A 23,949-nucleotide genomic window follows, 5' to 3' on the forward strand; every position below is an offset into this window, starting at 1 on the left:
CTTCACTAAATCCAACTACTGCATTGCATATAGAAACAACATGACGGAACATACGAACTCATCCAGGAACCAGACGAGAATATTTCTTAAGCTCAGGCTAATATTATGGAATTAACTGAAGTCCTGAACTCCGATTCGGAAGAGTTAAAGCCTACTAACTCTATAAACACCACTGAAGACAAGTCCGGTGCATAATCTTATTATTTTAAATTATGCAACTTATTATTATTATTATTTACTTGTGCATTTAAGTTATTGGAGTTGAATGAAAACCTTAGATGCATAATTCTAAGTTACTATTGATTGAACACTAGAATCTGAGTCCGAATAGCTACTATGCTAATAGGACCGGTAAAAGTCGAGTGATTGCCTGTCACTCGCGATCTTATAGCAGTTGATTGTTTACTTTCTTGCAATCACTGTAAGTACCATGGACGGATTGGGTTACAAGCTTCATGGTGGAAATCCATCTATGTTGATAAAATTTGATAAGGCCGCAGTGTGTGGTAGCGGTAGTTAAGCGTTTGAAAGTACTAGCCAAATGCCGTAAATATGGTACGCGGCAAGTCTAGTAACTGATCGACCTAGCAAGTGGACATACCTTCCACTCTCTCTTAGAGATAGGAAAGAAAATATAATGAAAGTTAAGTTATGTTGCAACAACCACGGGTGCAGAGAAGGTCAGGTTCTCTGTAGTCGGGGAGAGTGGCGCTGATCCATGAACCGGAATGAGAAGCAAACGGTTGCTTAGGAGTGACTCGTCAGTGCTCCAAGCGTGTGTGTTAGGTTTACCCTTGCAAGGTTGGAAATTCGATTCAGAATCGTCCGATTCTCGCGGAAATTGAGACTGCTTGATCCCTTTGCCATATAGAGTAAGAAGTGGAATAATTATGATACTTAATTTTGTTGGATGCAAATAATTTCTCTACCATATTTGTATAGATAGGTGCTTACCTAGACTGGTTAAATTCAATTAGAATCTGAAAGCTAAAACTTGAAATTAAAGATCTACTCTTTGTTGCTTTTCAGCAAAAGAAACTCAGAGCCTTCACAAGCCTTGCATGTCTAGTTAAAGGGATATTATATACCCTTAGTCGGGTCAGCCTTGCTGACTATTAGTATACTCAGTTTTGCTTGTGACTTTATTTTTAGATAATTTTTGGAATGCTTGGTGAGATTGACGTCATGTACGGGCTTCATCATGATATCATATGTCGTCATTAGTTGTCGTTTTCTTTTCTGCTGTTTATAAACTCTGAAGGACTTATCTACTTTCAAATTTCTGAGGTACCCTATTTGAATTCTCAAACCCAGTTTATAATAACATTTACTATTGAAGTTTGTGTTGTAAAATGTATGGTTATTGTAATCTCTGAACTCACCTTTGCGTGAGATATGTTGTTTCGATCGGAGATACAGTGGTTTTATCGGAATTTTACCCGACAGACTATCAAATTTCTCCGTTTAAAGTGCGTGTTTACTCTTTCATCCGTAAAAATAATGATTAACGCACTTGAACTGAATTAATTTAGGCGGTTCTGCCACACCTCGGCTACCAACCGCCCTGCTGGTCACCGCTGTTGGCACCATGGTCCGCAGCTTCCCTCGGGACCTCTTCTCAGGTGCCGCTGGAGGACGCTCCCGATATCCCACGCCGCCGCTCCTCTGCGCATCGACCGTGCCTCCGCTCCCTTTGACGTGCCGGCACGCTTCCCCTCCTCTGTCGCTCCACTACTACATGGCTCCGTCGCTCTGGCCGCACCTCCACTCCCTCCGACGCGTAGCCACGCCATCCCTCATCCAGCCATGCTTCCGCTCCCTCCGACGACTAGAAGTGTCACCCCTCCTCCGCCACCCCGCCACGCCGTAACGGACAGCTTCCTTCGACATGCAGCCGCGCCGGCCGTCCGACACCACTCCATCGTGCCTCCCATCATCCGCCGCTGCGCTGCAACATAGCCCGGAAGGATTTAGAAAATGAAAATCAGATGTGGCCCTTGCTAGCCTAAGGCAATACACTATGCTAAAAGCAAGTGGCGTGCTAAAAGCTTAGAGAACTTGCTTTTCGCTAATACCTTGAAAGATCATCCATCACAAACATATCATATATACTTTTTAGTTGGCCCTTGCTAGCCTTTTTTCTGAGATACAAGAAGTTTTATTCTACGCTGAAATAGGAACCCCCAGCCTTCCAATATGCAGGGGGACGTTGTCATGACTGACAGTTTTGGATGTTGAGGTAGAAGATTACGCTCTCAATGGACATGCATATGGGGAAGAATAGATTACAACCAAACCACGATAACCTTCACTGCATTAAGAAAGTGTCGATTGCTCGAATTACGAGAACTGCCAATATATCCCTTCCAGCTCACAAACAGCAGGTATGTATAGTGATATAAATCTGGTCAAGTCAAATTCATAAACAAATCCATATATCGTCCCACCTCCTCTTTCCCAATATGCTTTCCCTAATAACTTATACAAAATTCGTAATACTTTTATCAACAGAATGTAGAACATACAACTATCAACAAGAAGTGGGTCGCTATCAAGGACGGAACTATTTTTAGATAAAAGATAAATTGGCCTCTATATTTATCTGTTAAATGTATACATATACAACCAAAAGTTATAAGAGTTTTTAGACTCTATAAACCTTAAATAAGAGTCTCAAAAGACAAGAAAGAAAATACTAAAATAAAAAACCTAAAGACTAAGTTTAAACTTTCTTCTCCGATCATGTTTCATCCTTGCAAAATCTTTACGTGACAAACCATCATATCTTTTATCTTCTTAGAAATTTGATGCCCGAATTATCTAATACTGCTGAAGTATAAATGCAAAATCAAAAGACCTCCAAAGCGACGTTTCTCGAAGAAAATGACATTGAATACGCCGATGCCATCTCATCCCGCAAGCCGGATTTGGATTTTTCACTCGGAGATCCACAGTCGTTTGCGGATCCGAGACCATAACATCAAGAGATTAGTAATCATGGGATCTCATAAACCTGGCTTTCCATAACTTGTTGACTTGCTGTGGGCCTTTAGTCGTCAGTCACTAAAAGGAAATGAAGAGATCCAATCAAAGCTCATACATAACGAGGAGGCCGAAGAGGTGTGGTGAGGTGGGGCCGGATGGGGTAGAAAAAGGTCAAAGGGTGCGGGCGCCAGGCTGGCCAAAGGGAGGAGTGGAGGTTGAAGTTAGCCTCCTCCGGCCGCTCCTATGACCCCGCCAAACTCCATCTAAAATAACACCACCTCCCCCCGCCACCACCCCCATCGCCATTGCGTCGCGACGCATCCTACAGCCGCGCGCCCAAGGGCAGGGGAGGGGGTGAATATCGAAAGGAGAGGAGCGGAGCCCCGGGCGGAGTAGAGAATAGGAAACCCACCCGCGACGACCACTTCCCCTGCCTTCTATTCCATTCCCTGCCTTCGATCAAGAGCAACACCTCCCGGGTCTCGCGGCGCCCTGCCTGCTGGTCTCCTCCTTCCTTCCTTCCTTCCCGTGCCCCGGCCTGGTTCCTGATCGAGGCGCGGAGGGGGGGATTAAGATGAGTCTCTTCGGGCTTGGGAGCAAGTATGTCGTGGCCTCTTCCTGCTGCTTCCTTTTGCTCTATTCGGTTGTTGATCCTTTGGTTGATTCGAAGCCAATTGGGATGCATGCATGTTGTTTTCGCTATTTTCCTCCTTTAGATCGTTTGTTCTTTCTCGGACTCCGTGCTTTTCCGGAGAAAAATCTGCCTCTGGTAGGTGTGGAAGGTTGCACTAATGATTGATAATCTGAATCTGTGGGAAACAGAGAAGGAAAAGGGAGCGACGAAATAATGGTTTTGACCTAGGGGACAATAATGCTTGCACGTCCTCTCTTGGCTGCAATTTTTTATGTTTGTGCATCGATTCTATTGTAATTGATTGAAGTACCAATGGAGTTTTCGAGACATGCATGTCTTAGTTTTGCATGTATTCGCTTTTCCTCTCGGTTCTACGTATCTGATCAATTTTTGTGTGATGCGCTTTATTTATGAGCAGGAATCAGAAGACATTCAGGCCTAAGAAGAATGCTCCATCGGGAAATAAGGTCATCGGTGATCCTTCTTAACTTTCTGATGATTCTGGTGATATATATTCCTTGTTTTCTTAGTATTTTTATGGGAGTCTTGTTTTCTTATTTGTGATCATAATTCACAAATCGTTTCAGAAATAGATAATTAAACTATTGGAGTCTTCAACAACTATAAGACAATCGAATTATACGATAGAACAGTTTACTGACAGGCTCTCGTAAATTGCAGACCAATACTTCTATTCTGACAATAGAATGTGGAGGGCTAACAAAGGCAATTTTTTCTTCCCTTTGCGTTGTTGTGTTTGATACAGGGTGTGCAGCTGAAAAAACACATCGATGCAACCTTAGGAAGCGGGAACCTGAGGGATGCGGTTCGGTTGCCGCCTGGGGAGGATCTCAATGAATGGCTAGCTGTTAACAGTAAGTTTTGCATTGTTCTCATATGTTAACAGGAACCATGCAACTGTCTCATGTGCTGATCACAGCTGTTGCTTCTTCACAGCTGTTGATTTCTTCAACCAGGTGAACATCTTGTACGGTACTCTGATGGAATTCTGCACACCAGCTACATGCCCCACAATGTCAGCAGGACCCAAGTAAGATATATGCCCCTCTTTGGGAGAGACATGTGGTCTCAAATACGAAACTCCTGACCAACAACTTGAACTGGTGACAATAAATCCTTTTTCCAGGTTTGAGTACAGATGGGCTGATGGGGTGCAAATCAAGAAACCGATTGAGGTTTCAGCACCGAAATATGTTGAGTACTTGATGGACTGGATCGAGGCCCAGCTTGATGACGAATCTATCTTCCCTCAGAAAATTGGTACTTTAAAAACTCATTTGAATTTGATACTATCCTGTTAATAAGTCATTTGTCAATTCTACTAGACTACCTCATTTATGTGGATTGATTGCCTTAAACTGTTCATGTAGGAACCCCTTTCCCACAAAATTTCAAGGAAGTTGTGAAGACGATATTCAAGCGCCTTTTCCGTGTTTATGCCCATATTTACCACACACATTTTCAGAAGATTATGAGCCTTAAGGAAGAGGCTCACCTTAACACCTGCTTCAAGCATTTTACACTGTTCACCTGGGTATGCTACCTCCTGATTCTCCCCTTCATCCTTGTGCCTATTTTTTTTTAAGCAGATGGAGGAGCTCTGCCTTTCAATTATTACGAGAGAGTTTTAAAAACAGGTTTTAGTTCTAAGATATACTAAAGAGGGGCTGCTTCCACACACTGGCAGCTCCAACACAGAGCACTACAAAGCAAGCAAAGAAAATTCTGATCAGTTAGAAAGTGTACCATATCATGCTGAATATCTTTACTGAATGATGTGTTTTAATCAGTTAAAAAGTTCAGAGTTTTCATTTGTTTGAAGGAAAACGAAAAAGATTTAGAAATGATATGTAAGTATAGAAAAAGTTGCTGATAACTTTCATTCGTTGAATTTTCAAACCTGTCATTTACTCATGCATGTTATTCGGCATATATGCCCTTTTATTATGTCTGTGAGTGTGACATCTTTTCCATCAGAATTAATCATGGTGTAAGCCAAAAATTTCAATTGATTGAATTGATCAATTAATTCTTATTTTTTTGAATCAATACCATTCTTTGTGCAGGAATTCAAGTTGATTGACAAGGCTGAGCTTGCGCCGCTTATTGATCTAATTGAATCAATTGTTTCAGTGTGCTGAGACAGCGTCAATTGTTTGGATCATTCTTGTTCCTTTTACTTTGGTTATAGTCCAGTGTGCAGAAAGATTGAGAGGGAAAGGCCAAAAGAATGGCCAAAAAGTTGAATTGTCTTTGTGTAATGTTTGGCGTCTGCTCTAAGAGTGAGACCAGACCAGGCTTGCCTTGTGAAATCCTGGACACACTATTTGGGTGACTCTTAACCATGCTAATTTGCCCTGTTTACAACTAGCAGGAATTTCTCTATACCTAAAGAAAAAAAAGAAATTTATTCCTCGGTCCATGTAATAGTTCTCAGAACAATGTATCTCAAGTTGTAGTTCGATCTATACAAACTTGAACTGCAATGGAGTACTAGTGGATTGTTCGTATTTGAATTTGCGTTAGACATGAGTCGATCAACAAAATGCAACCTTCCATTGCTCCCCCTGCAAGACTGCAACTTGAAGACTCTGTTAGAACTAATTAACCATAGACATAATCTTAGCTTAGCCTAATCATGATCACTAATTAAAGTTAATGCGGAAATCTTAGATAAACTGACCAGAACCTTTCGATCCCATTATTGCCTCCGTAGACGTAGCAGTAGGGTTGATGTAGAGGTAGATCGAGGGACACCGTGCTTCCAAACCTTCCAGCACCTTAGAGATCGGTTAGGTTAGGGATACGCTAACCTCGACGGCTTAATTCGCGAGTAATCGCGCTTAGGGAAAACCAGGGGTCTTCCCTTGGTTATATAGTGCTGTAGGCTTGGGGCCGGGCCCTTAAATGGGCTGAGTTTGCCTCCCAATCAAAGGCAACTAACATGAATTAATATTGGATTAGGATTGGGCCTTTCGGACCAATTAGATCTTGACCGAGGTCAACAATTCCAACATTCTCCCCCTTGACCGAAGGTCAACAACTTATTCTTTATAATGTTCAAAACATTGATCACGTGAAGGTAGATACACATGGATCAATAATCTCCCACTTAATCGAACAATCTTAATCTTAAACTTAATCTTTTGTTCGTCTTATGTTCACACTTAATACCATAGCAAAACCCAGCAAATGAGTCATTGGCAAACATTACAGAAAAACCAGGACACCATTAACCAAAGTCCACTACAGTACCTCGATAGAAGACTTACTTAACTTATTTTGGGAGTTTAATTATTCAGCCTCATCCAGAATCACATTTCAGGTTTATCATCAAATCCATACTAACTTTCGTGAAAATAGGATAAGAGATAAAACCCTCAATTAGTCATGTTGCTAGCAATTTTACTTAATGTATAAAAATGACTTGATCCTGGGACCCTTTATTCACAACATAATAGTTTAAATATCAATGGGCTTGACACCATCAACCAAAAGTTGTTACTTTAAGAAAATATTGTTATTAAACAGCGACATTGATTCAAAACTAATGTTAATACATTAATATTACCAGAATATATTGCACATGCCTGCCTAAAATATGCTACACAAAATTAGCCTTAATTATGCCAATCTTGTTTTGAGCTTTCTGCAGAATTGCTCATATATGTAAGAGTGAAAGACATAAAACTAATTGTGCACATTTATATCCACACACTCTTACAAAATCTTGTCTGAATAGTACCTTAATTAAATAAGCATGTTATTATGGTGTTTCTATTTTTTAACACCTTTTCCAGTGGACCTCCCCTGGACTGAAACTAATAAAGTTTTGTCAAGCATTCTGGCTTGTCATGCTAAGTCAATTACTTATAGGGCTTAGCATAGAGCTTCAAAACTAAAACCTTAGGAACGTCTTCCTATTTATCTTACTCTTAACTTTATTCTTATAACAAAATTTGCTATATCACGCAAACAAAAACAGGCATGGCTGTGTATGCATTCACATGTTGTCACTTTAGAGTCTTTCTTAACATACGCCCTTTAGTGACAAATCCCAATACTCACTATGGTCCCATCTTAATATTATGCTCCCCCAAAAACTAGGAACACATTCTTACTTTAGTCAGCTTATGGATAAAATATTCACCTTAGAGTATCAGGATAATTATTAATCCACCTTTACTTTATAAAATGAATCATAGTTACCCATGAACTTAGCATCTTAGTTTCCTTTGGAATCACGTTTGAAAACTTATAGACCCATTAGAGCCTATTGCCTTGACTCCATCAGAAAATTGCCATGATATGAATTGTTCAAAATTCACATCTATTAATCTTAAAATAACTGAGGCCATTACCTTTGTGCCCAAAACTTAAATTATCATTAAACATTACGTACCTCCTCAACAGAGTTTAGAAGAAAATTGGAGAAATACTTATGGCACGATATATATATATATCAAAACATATATATATATACATATACATATATATACATATACATATATACATATACATATATATATACATATATATATATATATACATATACATATATATATATACATATATATATATATATCATCTCAAGTCATTGATATAGAGAAAACTTATTCTATATCTCATTAAGATTTTCTTCTCTATTTCCTTCCTTCTTTGTAAGCTTCCATTGAATTCTGAATAATCAGAATATTAGAAGTGTCGGCCCTTAAACTTATCTGAAATAATTCACAACGGTAGCTCTTTTACTATTTATCTTGGCACGGCAAAAACTATACCACTGATCAGCCTTCTTTGCTAACCTAGCCCACCCCAGCGGTGGCTAGTTAATGAACTAGAGTAGCAAAGCTATGATTAAATGTTCACAAAACAGTGGTGGCCAGAATCATGAACACAACCATACTTCAATCATCTCTGATCCAAATTGAACTAATCCACAACAGCGGGGCCAGAAAATGGATAGAACAACAGGACCTGTGAAAATTATCCCGTACCCAGCGGTGGCTAGAATAAAGAATAAAATCACACTTATTTGAGACAATTGGCTTTCCCATCACAATGGTATTTGAATAATCATGTCTTAACATGATAAAGTTGCTCTTAAACTAACTTAGTAATCATATACAATGAAATACAAATAAGCGCATGATAATAACCCTACGTTGGTCTGATTATAATCACGCAATAAGTAACAACTTGCATCACTGGTGGGGAAAACAAGCGAAACTTAGCTGAAACTCATAATTAAAACAACGGTGGTCAGATTTAATTACAAGTTTACTCTAAATAAATTTTTCCATTAGTTCCATTTATTTAGAGGCATCTCATAGTATATTGGTGTATAAGCACCGGCTAGTATTTTATACTTAAAACTTTATACTTAATTTTGCTCATTAGCTTATGAACAATGAAATATTAAGGAGAGATTTATAATAAATGTATCTTACAAGAGCAATTGTTTACTAGCTTTATTAATTGGAGCATCTTATGAATTGATGAGACATTCCACTCTCCCCTTCGAATTTGTGGTCCAAACGTGAGTGTGCCACATATTCGATAAGGTCTCATCACTTAACTTATCTCATCTAATTCTCAGGTGTTAAAATATTCATGATAAAATTATGAAAAAAAATCTCTTGTAGAGAAAAAATAACTTAAAACTCAATGATATAAAAGACAATCACTTAACTTAGAGAAAAATACTCATTAATATTGAAACAAAGGTTTCATCAATAAATACATTGATATCATCAAACTTAATGTTGAATCTACTAACTAATTCTAAATGAAGCTCTCTACTATATAAACTTCAACTTATTTCTATCAACTAATTCTAAGAAAAAACTCCCCCGATCTCATGGATCTCTTATAGATTGATTAATATAATGCTCCACACATGAGTCGGAGAGATTAATTCCAAGAACCTTAATCTCATAAGCTATGTCCAACATATGATGTATGTGCTTTGCCAATCCACCATGCCCATTATAACGTGAAGTGGTTAATCTATTGATGTGGTAACTTATGCAGACTTGCCTATGACTCATCTCAATTAAATAGAGAAAACCACAAGCAGTCTTGTCCTCATCATCATCAAAAACTCCTCTTATGCCATCAGAGATTGAATGCTTAATGATTCTTTTGGCAAGCTTATTATCCTTCTCCCATTGCTCTAATTTGAAGTGATACTCATACATCTTCTCATCATAGTCCTCAATGCCAGAAGTAGGAGGAAATGGCTTGACTGTATAGAGCACATAATCAAGTTTTAGAAACTCGAGAATGCCTTCTATCATCTTCTTCCATAAAGGAAAGTCAATGCCATTAAATTGCTTAATAGCCTTCATGTAGCTTGCATCTGAGATGATAAAGCCAAATAATAATATTTAGTCAATATCATAATCTTATGACTTAGAATCAGCACGAGTGGGAAAAAAATTCCAAATGTCTTAATGTGCTAATAGTGCAAGTACTTATGGGAACAATAATGCAAGTGATGCATTATTTAATCTTAGAGCATAAAAATAATTTATGCATTTCTTATTAATCTAAGACATAGCTTACTGTGATGGAAAAGCACTTAAGCTTGAAACTGGAATTTTAAACTCAAACTTGAACAATGAAAATAACACATAAGAGATCAAATTTCACTGTAAATATAAGCCTCATCAAACCTTAACTTTGTCTTATATAACCAGTGCATAAAACATTATTAAACTTAATTGCACTGAAATTTAAATCTTATTGCACTAAAAGAAATAAGGCTCATTAATCTTTAGATTATTTTCTCATTTAACAAGCACATCAAACTTTATGAAATTAATTGTGCTTGAAAAACAAGACTCATCAATAGCTTAAAATTAAGCTCATTATCAGTGATAATTTCCCATAATTATCCTTAAATTAACCTTATAACATCAAAAATTATGGAAAATATCACTACTCATAATTGAGAAATATCTATCATAGATAAATTAAGCAATAAACTCATTTGCAAAATCATAAATAATAAATATCTCAAATATGAAATAAATACTCATGGGCATTAAATAAACAGAAGGCTTGTAATCATGAGTGCAACAGAAAATATTCAAAGCCTTTAAACATGAACATCAATGTAATTAGGGCTTAAAAGATTAAATTAGTAAGCCTCCTGATGCTCCGCGGGTGGCACGCGTAGGCCCAAGGGCTCGCCTCCTGATGCGCCGCCCTAGGAGCTCGGCCGCCATGGCGCCCTGTGGGCCCTCTCGCCGGTGTGCCGTGCGAGTCAGTCGCGCGACATGCCGTCGAGGGGCTCCATTGGGTGTCTCTTTTGGCGCGCCGGCGACCACGCGCAGTCCGGCTAACCCTGATAAGCCACTGATGCTCTCCTAGGGTTAGGGTTAGAGTTCATCCCGGGATTTGGGGATTTCTTAATGCGATCTGAAAATTTGCATTTCCTCTCCTTCTTAATGCTCACTGATGCATCGATTTCATGGTTTTGGAGTCTAATTTCACGAAATTAAACACAATAGTGACTAACATTGGGAAGAACTTAAACAGCCGAAACCCTAGAATCCTGATGTTGCATTATTTGATTAACTTAATCATGAAATTTATCTAATTTTGGCTCTAATTTACTAACTGATACACTAATGAACCAAAGTTAGATCTAATTCGGGCTTAATTAGATGAACAGATTAATAATTAGTCTTACACCGAATTAGATTAAGGCTAATTTGTACATGAACTTGCACGATCCTTCACTGCAGAGATCTAATGGTGCATGACATGCACACGTTACACATGAACATGAAGGATTTGATCTATATAGACACTAATTGTACCTTATTAATCACACCAGATCCAATCTATGACTAATGACAAGTAAAAAAGCATAGAAAGATCTAATCTGATATTAACAGAGGCTTAAAACTTAATCAGTTCTGGATTAGGACATGACAGATCTAAGAAGGCTTTGATACCAATTGTTAGAACTAATTAACCATAGACAGGATCTTAGCTTAGCCTAATCATGATCACTAATTAAATTTAATGCGGAAATCTTAGATAAACTGACCAGAACCTTTCGATCCCATTATTGCCCCCATAGACGTAGCAGTAGGGTTTATGTAGAGGTAGATCGAGGGACACTGTGCTTCCAAACCTTCCAGCACCTTAGAGATCGGTTAAGTTAGGGATACGCTAACCTTGACGGCTTAATTCGCGAGTAATCGCGCTTAAGGAAAACCAGGGGTCTTCCCTTGGTTATATAGTGCTGTAGGCTTGGGACCGGGCCCTTAAATAGGCTGAGTTTACCTCCCAATCAAAAGCAACTAACATGGATTAATATTGGATTAGGATTGGGCCTTTCGGCGCATTAGATCTTGATCGAGGTCAACAATTCCAACATTCTCCCCCTTGACCGAATGTCAACAACTTATTCTTTATAATGTTCAAAACATTAATCACGTGAAGGTGGATACGCATGGATCAATAGACTCATGCCCTTGCCCTTTCAGCCGCTAGAGGAAAGCTGACGCTGACTTGTGGTACCCACCTCCCCGCGCGGATAAGAATCACGAAGCAACAACCGCAAGCTGCTACTGCTAGTGCTGTGCTCCACCTCCATCCATGGCTCATCCCCTCCTCTCCTCCGCTTCTCCTCGCTTTCTTCTCGCCGCCGCAGCAGGTAGCCATCGAATCTCCCTCTCCCCAACCCCCTCGATGATTAGCGCTGGCCATGGTTTCCTTGCCGTTTTTTATCATACCCGTCGTCGTCTTCTCCCTGCAGGCAATGGCGTTTCCCGGCTGTCCGTGACGTCAGCACGCCCCGCTGCTCGAGGTATCTAATTTAAGCTCCCTCCCCTGCATCTCTTTCCTCTGGAATCACCATCTGTTCCAGCACGTATGCTAACCCGGACGAACGCGCGGCGTACGTGCACAGCGAGCAGGAGGCACGCGAGGCAGAGGGCCCTGAGCGTGAGGTGCGAGCAGGGAGCCAAGGGCGGCGGCGGGGGGTTGGACGTGTGGCTGAGCCGCGGCGCGATGCTGGGCTTCGTCGGGGCGGTGGCCGTGGAGCTGAGCACCGGCAAAGGGGTGCTCGAGAACGTCGGCCTGACCGCGCCGCTGCCGACGGCGGCGCTGGCGCTCACCGGCGTGGTCGGGGTCTTGGCGGCCTTCCTCATCTTCCAATCCGGGTCGCGGGACTGACGGGTGCGTGGCGAGCTGAGACGATTCCCCCAACAGAACTGCCTGCCTGAAGTCCTGAACTGCCGGCGCCGTCCCCCCTTCATTCGATCGAGCTCTTTCTCCCGGGAAACCATAGCTGCATCTGCAATACCGCATATCTCCAGTCTAGTGCTGTGTCACTGTGTGTGCGCGCCTGCACTTTCCGTTTCGTTCAGAGAAAGAGAATATAGAGGAGAGTTGGAGGGGAAAAGATTATTGAATTGTTATATCAAAGTGTTCTTATAGTTTCTTATAAGTTATTGCTAGTATCTACTTCAAAAGAGTACAGTGGCTGTAACATCCTGGCTTCCTGCTTCCCTCTCCTGGGATCTTGACAGCAGTTGAGCACTTCAGTTAAGCCTCTGCACGATAATGGCGTATCCGCGTATGGACGATAACGCTCTTTATAATTTTTTGTTTTTGATAATTATAACGCTCTTTGTATTGTTGCTGGTTGTTACAAATGGTAACACCATCTCGATAACTATGATATGCTTCTTGGTTCATTTGGTTTGACCATCTCGATAATTATGATATGCTTCTTGGTTCATTTGGTTTGCAAAAACGAAACAGAACTAGAATACAAACGACAGAACAAGAAAACATCTGATATTGAACTGATTCTCCAAGCTGATGATTTCAGAAGCAAATATGTACGAGCATGATAAAATTGGTGGAAAGAATTGGGAGAATTAGCTGATGATGATTCCATTTGTAAGCATATCACTGTTACCACATGTAACCAAACTCTAGTATCATTGGAGCAGAGGCATGCAACAACTACACATTCACACTGAAGTCCACTGCAGAGGACCTCATTCCATCCGGAGTTTGTGTGCCGTGTAAAAGGAGGTGATGGGCACGAGTTTGACATCCGGAGTAGATCTAAATTCCGGTCAAAATAACACATCCACATTTCCACATAAATATATCTTAAAAAACATTTCCACATAAATATGAGAAGATTTCCACGTGTTTCGGGTACAATTGCATAAGGGATAGACGACATACGTGCTTATGAATTGTTCTAAATTAAAAAAGGAGATGATGATGGGAAGTACCGCGGTATCGCAAAAAGGGGAATTTTGGTAATAAAGTAGCTCGAAGTATAATTTCAAAAGTCATCCATTCATAAAAATTAGTTAATCATGATGTGACAAAAATGTACAAATCCTTTTCTTTAAGATGCCCAAAGTTTTAAAAAAGTTTGTCACAATCAGGAAGAGCTTAGCTCAATTTGTTAGAACTTGGAGATGGAGAACATTTCAAGTGCTCCGGTACCTTGATGTACTCCCGTGCTCCGCATGGAAAACATTAACATGCATGAAAAATTCAATATACAAAATATATCGATGGATAGATGATACAATAATTTTTGTTCATGCATAAATATTTTAAGAGTGAACAAAATTGTGTGTAAGAAGAAACAAGAAAAAAGACAAGCTCATATAATATTTCCTATATATCTTTATCCGATCTGTATGGAGCATGACGGGTTTACGGGATTCCATGGAACGAAATTTACCCATAATAATAATACCTGTGCAGAATGATAATCCGCTTCATACAAAATTATACGCCATCCATTTTTTTTAGCCTCATTCTTACGGGCATCACTCCAATCTTCTATGTCAGTGACAAGATTTGAAGGCATCGGTTGTCCTGAAGCCGGAGAAAATGAAATGATTGGGCTGATCTCATCACCTCACAAAACCACTACCAGCAAAGAAGGCCATCGCTTCCACCGGAGATGCTGGATCATTGGGGTGATGGGTGCAAAGCCTCCAAGAATTCCACGGAATAATATTGCCTAGTGATGTGGGTATGATACGATCATCCAAGAAAAATATAATATGAGTTTATTTCTAATCTATGTAGTTTTAATAACTTTGAGAATAGTTTGCTAAGTAATAAAATTATTTAAAAAATTATAATGAAGAGCCCCAAAAAGTAATTGAAGAGAGGTATGAAAGAGCAAAAGATTAGCAAGCTCGTCCATATTAAGTTGGAGGCTCACATTATATCAAATTAGAGTCCAACTCAGAATACTGGACTGTCTATTGGATCAGACCGCCTTAAAATCGTCACCAAGATCGCTTTCCAATGCCACTGGTTCCACATCATTATTATCTAGTCTGTGTCAACGCGAATCATCGAAATAAGTGGATATCCATAATTTGCCACGATGTTGCGCCACTATCTTTTGGACCGTTAGGCCACATATCACGTTGGAAGTCCATTAAGAACGCGACCCTAAACTCTTTATATTGAATAACCACCACCCAAGATAGCTTGAGTTTTGCTTAAGATAATTTGTCAAGAACAGTTTCACTACCATTTGTGTGAAATTATAATTCATGAGCTTAATCATTCATCTGCAATCTTTATTGCATTCTTCTTCATTCTTACTTGTATTTCTCAATTCGCAAGCAAGAATTAGCCTTCGTGGCAAGATCAACCGGGCAGTGCAAGGTTGATTGCTTGTGTCAAGTAGCCGACCAGTTGATAGTTATTTCCCTCCTGATGGAAGATCGGACACTTGCGTTCCCATCGAGTTGTTATTAGAGGCTTAGGTATACTTTCAGATTTGCAGTTTTGCCATCCTTATTTTCACTTTCGTCCCATAGTCTATAGAAGCCATACATTGTTCGTCCCATTGTTTTTCACATATCATACCATCATTGTGCCTTTAGCCTATGCATAATTTAGTTTAGAGTCCATAGTGTTTTTATATGTTCTAGGTCAAGTTTGATTGATGGCTTAGTGTGTTCCATCTACCATACATCCGCTGCCCATCTATCCCACAAACCTTAACTGCAACCTCTCTTGAAACCCTGATTTAGAGGCCCTGTATTCAAACGGCCATTATTTTTTGATACAAACTCAAAAGGGGGTAATTTTATTTGAAATAGGTTGAAATTAAATTTTGCATCACGGTGTCCCCGACTTTGCCAAATTTGCCGATTTCCTAAATTCACTCGGGAAGTTGAATTTTCTTTTTAAGCATACCTCCCAATTTTTTTATAGACTAGGGCTTACTTCCAATTGTTGTCATACTTTGTGTGGTTTCTTTTTTGTGCTCCTGGTTGAAAGGAAAATATTGAAAAAGAAAAGAAAAGGAATTGTGGGGGAGACAAGCTCTAATAGTTTGGATCTAGAAATTGATACTGTGTGGCTAACTACCATGGAAGTTTGGATGAATATGTGGGGGCAAGTAGTTCAGGGATAATGGTGTGGCTGAAAATTGTAGTGCTGGTGCTGGTGCTGCTATGTGTTGTATTTTATGAACGTGAACTGAAGATTGAGGAGTAGATTAGATTTATGAGGCTTTTGGAAGAGAAATTACCACATATTTAAATGGCAGATTTGACCACGTGTAGTAGGCTAGTGTGTATGGAGAAGTTCAAGAGTGTGTGTATAGAGAAATTCGCGCACGCGCTGTGTGTGTGTGTTTCGCATATTTCATTTGTATCTAATGACTATTGTATGTATGTGACCGTTGTTGTGAACAAAATAAAGCTAACAATCAAGTTGTGAAATAATGTTATTGTCGTTTGATGATGTTGCCCATCAAGGAACCTATTATCTTTGGTGCTTATATCTTTGGGAAAGTCCGATTTACACCCTTAAACTATCGCAAAAGTCTGATTTTTCTTCAACTAGAAAACTGGATAATAGAGACCATCCAATTATCAAAACCGGACAAATTTGACCTTTAGGTGGGTTCAAAGGTGGTTTTGTATTTTTTAAATACCAAAAAGTTCTAATTATATTTAAAAAATCAAAACTAATTCATTTTAAATTAGAAAAATATGAAACTAGTATCAATTTTTTTTAAAATGTAACCTATATGTTACTGCTCTATTAGAATATTAGTTATTTTAAAATAATATGTATAATTACAAGCAACCAAATATTATGAACATACAAAAATTAGATCTGAATAACTGACAAATATCATGCCTATATATTTGTTACATGTTTAGAAAACTTTTGATACCCATGTCGTATTTTTTTCTGATTTAAAATAATTACTTATGAATTTTTAGTTTAAATTTGAATATTTTTAATTCTCGCAAATGGAAAGCCACCTTCGAAACCACATAAAGAGCTAAATTCGTCTGGTTTCAACCATTGGATGGCCTCTATTATCTGGTTCTGCAGTTAAAGGTTGAAAATTAGACTTTTATAATAATTCAAGGATTTAAACCGAATTTTTCCCTATATCTTTTTTTACATGATGGGGAATTCCGATGGTTGGATACTGTCATTTCTAATCAGAGCATTGGTTTCACACCACACTACTGGTGCTTTTAAGGCAGTCCCAACATTCCATGTAGGATGATTTCTGTAGTATTAATTACACAATTATTAGGATGTTTAGCTTTTGTGGTACAATAATAAATGAGAGAGATAGAAAGAGTAAGAAATGGGATCTTATGTTAGATCCACTTTTGACACTAAAATTTACTCCCTTCGTCATAAAATAAGTATTATTTTATAAAGCATCTGACACATTACTTATCATAAGAAATAATTTTGTTACCCCTAATTACTTCTAGCAATTGTGATTGAAAACCGTGTTATTTATTTGGTTTCTAAATCCTTAATAAATACATATGCAATGGAACTAGAAAAATAACACCGACTAAGTATTTAATTGGCTCTATGTGTTTTCTTATAAAATATTTTTTTGGTACTTGGTATTGCTTTAATTAGGTGGATCTCATTACAAGATAAAACAAAACTCTTTGTGGGATAAAATTTAAATGCTAAAAACAAACTTATTTTGGGACGTAGGAAGTACGCAATAGATACTATTAAGTTTGCTATTGGGAGTAAGGTGATTTTATACATAATGAATGGAAAACAAATATGATATTGGAGAAAATAGAACGAGTTTAATAGAAATTGGCACCCAAAATATTATGAGTTCCAAATGTGGTGTTTTGATGATACATAATATTAACACTAACTAGGGGAGAATTATTCCTCTACTTTTTTTTTTGATAAACTAACCATCTCTCACAGATTGTGTATATTATGAATAAAGTCCATCATCGGTCCTTAAACTTGTATCAATGTGTCATCCCGGTTCCTAAACTTGCAAATTGACCGTTTAGATCCTCAAACATATTCATCTGGGTTATCTCGGTCCTCAAACTTGTTCAGCTGTGTTATCTGGGTCCCTATATATAGAAATCACCTGTTTAGATCCTCAAACTTGTTCAATTATGTCATCGCGACCCCTAAACTTGATTTGAGTCTCATCTAAATCAAAACAATACAATCTAAAAACTCTATATCAAAAAAAATTCATAACTTTTCACATAAACTCGAATGAAGACAAACTTTATATCAAAATTGTAGCCCTCGACGCGATCTATAACTTTGTAGTTGAAAAGCTTCCGAATTAAAACTGTTTAGGGTCCCAAAATATTATTGTAAGTCTATAGATTTTGAAATTTGAAATTTGAAATTAATTTTAGGACACTAAATGACTTCAAATAAAAAAGTTTCAATTGTAGACCGTGTCAAGGGCTATAATTTTGATATAATCTTTATTCGAGTTCATATGAAAAATGATGAATTATTTTTTAATATAGAATTTTAGATCGTCTCGTTTTGATCTAGATGAGACTCAAAATCAAATTTATGGACCGAGATGACGCAACTCAAAAAGTTTGATGTCCTAAATAAGTGATTTCTAAGTTTTGGGTCCGGTGTGACACAAACGAAGAAGTTTGATGATCTAAACGGTCGATTTGTAGGTGATGAATTTTTTAGAAGGTTGTCAATAGAAATGTCGAGATCTTTTCAGGTACAAACAACAATCGTATTTAAGAAACCTTGATCTATAATTTTGCAAAAGAGTTGCATAAGCTCAAATGCCATTCCAGCTAGTTCTGTTACCAGCACACCAAGAACTCACGAGCTTCGTGCGGTTTCCAACGGTCGGTTCCCCAGAGACGCGGGCGCCCGAGCGCAACTCCCGCCATCTCCCTCGCTTCCCGACCACCTCTCCTTCCAAATGGGCAGTTCCACTCCCACCGCCTGCCCCCCCCCCCCCCCCCCCCCCACAAACCGCAGCGCCACCGCTGCGACCCCCACCCCACGTCGCGGCAACGCCTCCTCCTCCTCCTCGGCGCCGCCGCGATGATGTTCCGCCCCGGCACCGCCGTGTGGGTGGAGCACGCGGACCTCACCTGGGCCGAGGCCGAGGTGGTATCCTCCCCCGCCTCCCCGTCCTCGAAGTCCTCGGTCACGGTCGTTCTATCCACCGGCGTCAAGGTGAGGGCGCTACGACCCGGCCCCTTGTGTGGAAGCCCCGCTGCGTGCGTTGGAGCCTACGTGTTTGTTGAATTGCCCAGTGGCGAATCGGATTAGGTTGGTTCGACTTAACTTTGTGGCTGGGTTGTCGCGTGGCAGGCCGTGGTGGACGGTAGGAAGGTCCTGCCGCGGGACACAGAGGCCGATCTCGGGGGCGTCGACGACATGACCAAGCTCGTCTACCTCCATGAACCCGGGGTGCTTTGCAACCTCGCGCGACGATACACACTTAACGAGATATACGTGAGTGTGTGCACCCTTTCCACGCTCTCTCTCTTTGATCTCACAATGTTGAGTTATCCACTGGTTCCACTGCACATTAGTCGATTCCTCTATGAAGTCGTGTCATCGATAATATGGCCGTGTAAGATCACGTATTGTGGCCAATGTATGTGGAATGAGGGAAGCTGTTCCTTTCTCGATCTGTGTTACTAAATGTTATGTTTTGTCAGAACATGATTCTTACATGAGTTTCTGGGTCACCTGCCGATGTGTGGTATGCGTGGTGTTATTTGTGACATCTGTTGTTCTGACTGTTCTGTTGGTTCAATTTATGCAGACATACACAGGGCGCATCTTGATCGCTGTAAATCCTTTCGCAAAGCTGTCTCATATGTACAATATGCATATGATGGAGCAGTACAGAGGCGTGCAGTTTGGTGAATTGAGTCCACATGTTTTTGCCATTGCAGATGCATCATACAAGTATGAAATATGGAAAACTGCTTACAGCATGTTAGAGATTATAATATGGAGTGTTATGTGACACAGTTCTCTCTTTCTTCAAGAGCTATGGTTAGCGAGAACCGCAGCCAGTCCATATTAGTCAGTGGAGAAAGTGGTGCTGGGAAAACGGAAACCACCAAGCTCATTATGCGATATCTTACTTTTGTTGGGGGCCGTGCAACTGGTGATGTCCGCTCTGTGGAGCAACAAGTTCTAGAGGTAACTTTCAGTTTTCTCATCAACGCTTTTGGGCCACGATTCATGTGTAATAAAAGGTTTTATGTTTTCCCAATAATTTTGTCCCTAAATTAGTTTTGCCTGTATGTTTTCTCAACTCTGCATCTATCCTGCCCTCATTTCAATGTAGTCAAATCCACTGTTGGAGGCTTTTGGTAATGCACGGACTGTGAGAAATGACAACTCCAGGTGAGCTTAGTTCATTAATTTTCATTGATCCAGTCAACTTGTTTCACTATTTTTCATAGAAAGAAACCTTGTTTGATTCTTTTGTGCAGTGCAACTAGATACATCTATCATTTGTTATTCTTAGAACAGTGACGGTGCTATTAGTTATTGATTGAGCTAAAGGTTCTAGCTGTTTAGGTGTAACCCTCATGATCCAAAGAAATGAAGCTCGAAACTATTATCAGTATGCTGAAAGGTGTGGGAAAAAAACTGTAGATAAGCATGGCAGTCTACTTGCTTGTATACTGTTTCCTTGCATATACCTATATTTTTACTCACTATTTTTATTTCATTGCAGTCGATTTGGGAAATTTGTTGAAATTCAGTTTGATAAATCTGGTAGAATATCTGGGGCTGCAGTTCGAACTTATCTCCTGGAACGGTCTCGTGTTGTGCAAATTTCTGAATCTGAAAGGAATTACCACTGTTTTTATCAACTTTGTGCATCTGGGCAGGTTTGTCTATAGAACTAATGTTGATTGTATTAGTTATTATCCCTGAGACTAATTGTGATATTAGAACATGAAGCTGTAAAATTTAGATCTGGAAATTGCCTACTTTGTTTTCCAGGGAAGGTCAAAATTTTCATTCCATTAGGATGAAACCTGTTTCAGGTGCTTACCATTTTAAGATAGTGCTTGTTCACTTCTGTAATCTAACAAAAGCTTCAAGTTATAATAAGACTTGTGTAAAGAGAAGAAAAAAGGACAAATATCACTAAGGAGTAAAGTGACTGTTTGGTAAACCTTTGGGGAGTAAAATGGACATTTTCGTTTTATAAAATAGATGCTTTTAATTTATGGAATAATTTCATCCTCAATTTTGTTTCAAAGTTTGGTGTTTCGCTATTTGTGTCAATTACTCAGTCAAATGATTTGCATCATAATGAGAGATTGGGACTCTGTTGGGTTAAACCTCCTTGCAGGTCAACATTTATAAAAGTATGTTGTATTATCAATCATGTAAACTTCAATGACATTGTATATGCCACATTAAGAGTTATTTAGCTATAATTGATACCTTATGCTATGTTAATTTGTATCGCCAGGATGCAGATAAATACAAGCTTTCTCACCCTAGGAACTTTAACTACTTGAATCAAAGCCATATGTATGAATTAGAAGGGGTCAGTGAGGCAGAGCAATATTTACAAACACGGAGAGCAATGGACATTGTTGGTATATGTTTTTCTGACCAGGTTCATCTTGGCCTCATTCCTGCACTGGGAGAGAAAATCACTCCGTTTCTTGTTTCTCTTGATAAATAACTTTGACTCATGATGCTACCTTTCACTCTTAGGAAGCTATATTCCGTACTGTGGCTGCTATCCTTCATCTAGGGAATATTGAATTTTCTCCTGGAAAAGACTTTGATTCATCTGTTATTAAGGATGAAAATTGCAAATTCCATCTACAGATGGCTGCTGATTTGCTTATGTGAGTCTTTTGTTAAGCTTTATTCTTGTCTCCTTACCTGCTCCTGCTCTGTATCACAAAATCCAAAGTGAATATGTTACTTTTTGCTGTTGACATAGTGCTCATGATGCTACTGCTGTAAGACCAATTTGTGTGTTGCATTTTCTCTTTCTTGTTAATTCTGTTTTCTGGCTTTTGATAAACTATTTCATAGATAGCTAACAGGCATTGCCTCATCACAAACTCTTTGCATCAGAGTCTCCTATAGAGTAATCCAAAGTTGAAGGGATATGCTACATCCATGTTGCAAGGTTATTTTATTCACATAAAATTGGCAAATTCTGCAGTCTTCTATTTTGCTTTACTAACTGCCAGATTAACACCATACTATCAAATATTGTGAAAGAATACCTTATGCATCAATGACTCTGTTAAACCTTCTAGATTTATCATGTCCCATGGCCTTCATCATATTTTATCATGCTCATCAAGCAGCTTCTTCATTTGGATCTTGTAACTTATTAAGAAGGCTACCAATACTTGCCCAGAGCTTACTCATTGGTTAAAGCTTTATCAGTATGGACATTGCCTTTGTAGATACTATGTTTTTTTTTGGCAATATATGATATTAGCTGTACTCATGATCAAATGCCTTGTGATTCTTTGTGAGCATAACCAATAGATTTTATTGACAACTTAACTCATAAATCATATTATGTCTTGGCACCATTTTATAGCAGGTCTTGTTTGTTTATCTGTAGGGTTGATGCAAGCCTTTTGCTTTCAATTCTGTGCTATCGCACAATTAAAACTCCCGAAGGAAACATAGTAAAGGCAGTTGACAGTTCTGCAGCTGTCATTGGTCGTGATACACTTGCGAAGACTGTTTATGCTCGACTATTTGATTGGTATGAGTGTGTCCTTCATGAATTGATTTACAATTCTTAATATGGTGCTTATAGTGTGGCTACTGCAGGCTTGTTGACAACATTAATAAGTCCATTGGGCAGGACGTCGAATCAAGGTCACAAATTGGGGTCCTGGACATATATGGCTTCGAGTGTTTCAAATATAACAGGTCAGCCTTTCAGTCTTTCTTTCAAAACTAACAAGCAAAGGCCGACTTCTCCTGGCATTAAGCAGAATGACCAAAATTCTAAGTTTGTGTTGGTGACTATTCTTCAAGAAGCTGCATAATCCAAAAAAATTTTTGGTGTTCTTACCCCTGCTTTGAAGTGTAATTGTGATTTTGCCCTCATTTTTTTAACTTTGATATTTTGCCCTTTATTTTTCACAAGTCATTGCGATTTTGCCCTTAATCTTTGCGTATTTGCCCCTGTTTTGACCGTTGACTTGTGGTAAAATTGCACTGAATTGTGAATAGTAAAGGGTAAAATCACAAAGTTAAAAAATAAAGGCAAAATCACAATTACACTGCAAAGTAGGAGTAAGAACGCAAATGCCCCTATTACATAGTACAAGCATTTATGTGATGCTGATATTGTGTACAAACTTCAAACTTACAACCACAAGCCTAATATTCGCCTACCACGAAGCAGGTTAACTAATTTTGAAGTTTGTGCAGGTGGCTATTCTTCAATGAATTGCATGTCTCAAATAATACTCAGTGTGATTATTTATGCAATACTGATTTTTGTTATATTCTACAAGCAAAAGTAGTGCTAGATTTTGTTGCCAAATAACCAGCTAGCTCGTAACTAAGTAATTATAGGCATGTTTGGTTCCCTAGATTTCTCTTGCATAGCATGCCCTTGGTCAAGGATTTCTGAATAGGGGTAAGGATTTCATTGACAAAACATGCCCTAAGTTGTAAGAGAACTTCAAACGGAACCTCATCAATGATAATGATACTTATTACACCCTTTCATTTATTCTTTTCTAGTGTTATTACCTTGATAAAAATTGTAGGAAGCAACTGTCCCTATATCATCAGCATTTTAGTTGATAATATTGCAATGTTTTACAGTCGTCTAGTCGAACCTAGTCGCCATGGCACCGATAAGGTGATTAGTCGAGATTAGTTGTCGATCAGGCCGATTAGTCGAGCCTAGTCGTCTGTATAGTCGTCCTATCATGCTAGGACCGATATGATATGTATACTATACATTACATATTGTATATCAAGCGTGAACACCGCAA

General features: G+C 39.0%; 3 protein-coding genes across 9 annotated transcripts in view; all 3 read left to right on the plus strand.

The window, feature by feature from the left end:
• The first annotated feature begins 3,253 nt into the window (after positions 1 to 3,253).
• Positions 3,254 to 6,126, plus strand: LOC120651135 (MOB kinase activator-like 1A). Its single transcript, XM_039928523.1, has 7 exons — positions 3,254 to 3,585; positions 4,038 to 4,086; positions 4,386 to 4,494; positions 4,577 to 4,670; positions 4,767 to 4,900; positions 5,011 to 5,174; positions 5,707 to 6,126. Exons 1-7 carry the CDS (start codon positions 3,560 to 3,562, stop codon positions 5,779 to 5,781), a joined length of 651 nt encoding a protein of 216 aa, XP_039784457.1. The 5' UTR covers positions 3,254 to 3,559; the 3' UTR covers positions 5,782 to 6,126.
• Positions 6,127 to 12,164: 6,038 nt separating this feature from the next.
• LOC120651136 (stress enhanced protein 1, chloroplastic-like) lies at positions 12,165 to 13,337 on the plus strand. The gene is made up of 3 exons (XM_039928524.1): positions 12,165 to 12,314; positions 12,417 to 12,467; positions 12,570 to 13,337. The coding sequence occupies exons 1-3, from the start codon at positions 12,257 to 12,259 to the stop codon at positions 12,833 to 12,835; spliced, it is 375 nt and encodes a 124-aa protein (XP_039784458.1). The 5' UTR covers positions 12,165 to 12,256; the 3' UTR covers positions 12,836 to 13,337.
• A 5,593-nt stretch (positions 13,338 to 18,930) lies between these two features.
• LOC120651137 (protein OPAQUE1-like) overlaps positions 18,931 to 23,949 on the plus strand; it is a 28,119-nt gene continuing 23,100 nt past the window's right edge. For all 7 annotated transcript variants that reach the window (XR_005665935.1, XR_005665936.1, XR_005665938.1 and 4 more), the window contains exons 1-10: positions 18,931 to 19,144; positions 19,283 to 19,426; positions 19,743 to 19,888; positions 19,972 to 20,128; positions 20,277 to 20,335; positions 20,673 to 20,829; positions 21,423 to 21,572; positions 21,674 to 21,810; positions 22,551 to 22,697; positions 22,766 to 22,867. Coding sequence is in view for 2 of the 7 variants with exons in the window: in XM_039928525.1 (XP_039784459.1) it covers positions 19,010 to 19,144; positions 19,283 to 19,426; positions 19,743 to 19,888; positions 19,972 to 20,128; positions 20,277 to 20,335; positions 20,673 to 20,829; positions 21,423 to 21,572; positions 21,674 to 21,810; positions 22,551 to 22,697; positions 22,766 to 22,867 (1,334 nt within the window). In the remaining 5 variants the exon portion in view is untranslated. The remainder of the gene's footprint in view (positions 19,145 to 19,282; positions 19,427 to 19,742; positions 19,889 to 19,971; positions 20,129 to 20,276; positions 20,336 to 20,672; positions 20,830 to 21,422; positions 21,573 to 21,673; positions 21,811 to 22,550; positions 22,698 to 22,765; positions 22,868 to 23,949) is intronic.

The sequence above is a fragment of the Panicum virgatum genome, chromosome 9K, assembly GCF_016808335.1.
Source record: "Panicum virgatum strain AP13 chromosome 9K, P.virgatum_v5, whole genome shotgun sequence".
Lineage (NCBI taxonomy): Eukaryota > Viridiplantae > Streptophyta > Magnoliopsida > Poales > Poaceae > Panicum > Panicum virgatum.

Excerpts from the sequence above, each read along its gene's own strand:
- LOC120651135 (XM_039928523.1), top strand. The coding sequence starts at position 3,560 with ATGAGTCTCTTCGGGCTTGGGAGCAA. Across the intron at positions 4,495-4,576 it reads TGAATGGCTAGCTGTTAACA|CTGTTGATTTCTTCAACCAG; the intron begins GTAAGTTTTGCA and ends GCTTCTTCACAG. Across the intron at positions 5,175-5,706 it reads ATTTTACACTGTTCACCTGG|GAATTCAAGTTGATTGACAA; the intron begins GTATGCTACCTC and ends TTCTTTGTGCAG.
- LOC120651136 (XM_039928524.1), top strand. The coding sequence starts at position 12,257 with ATGGCTCATCCCCTCCTCTCCTCCGCTTCTCCTCGCTTTCTTCTCGCC. Across the intron at positions 12,315-12,416 it reads TCTTCTCGCCGCCGCAGCAG|GCAATGGCGTTTCCCGGCTG; the intron begins GTAGCCATCGAA and ends TTCTCCCTGCAG. Across the intron at positions 12,468-12,569 it reads AGCACGCCCCGCTGCTCGAG|CGAGCAGGAGGCACGCGAGG; the intron begins GTATCTAATTTA and ends GTACGTGCACAG.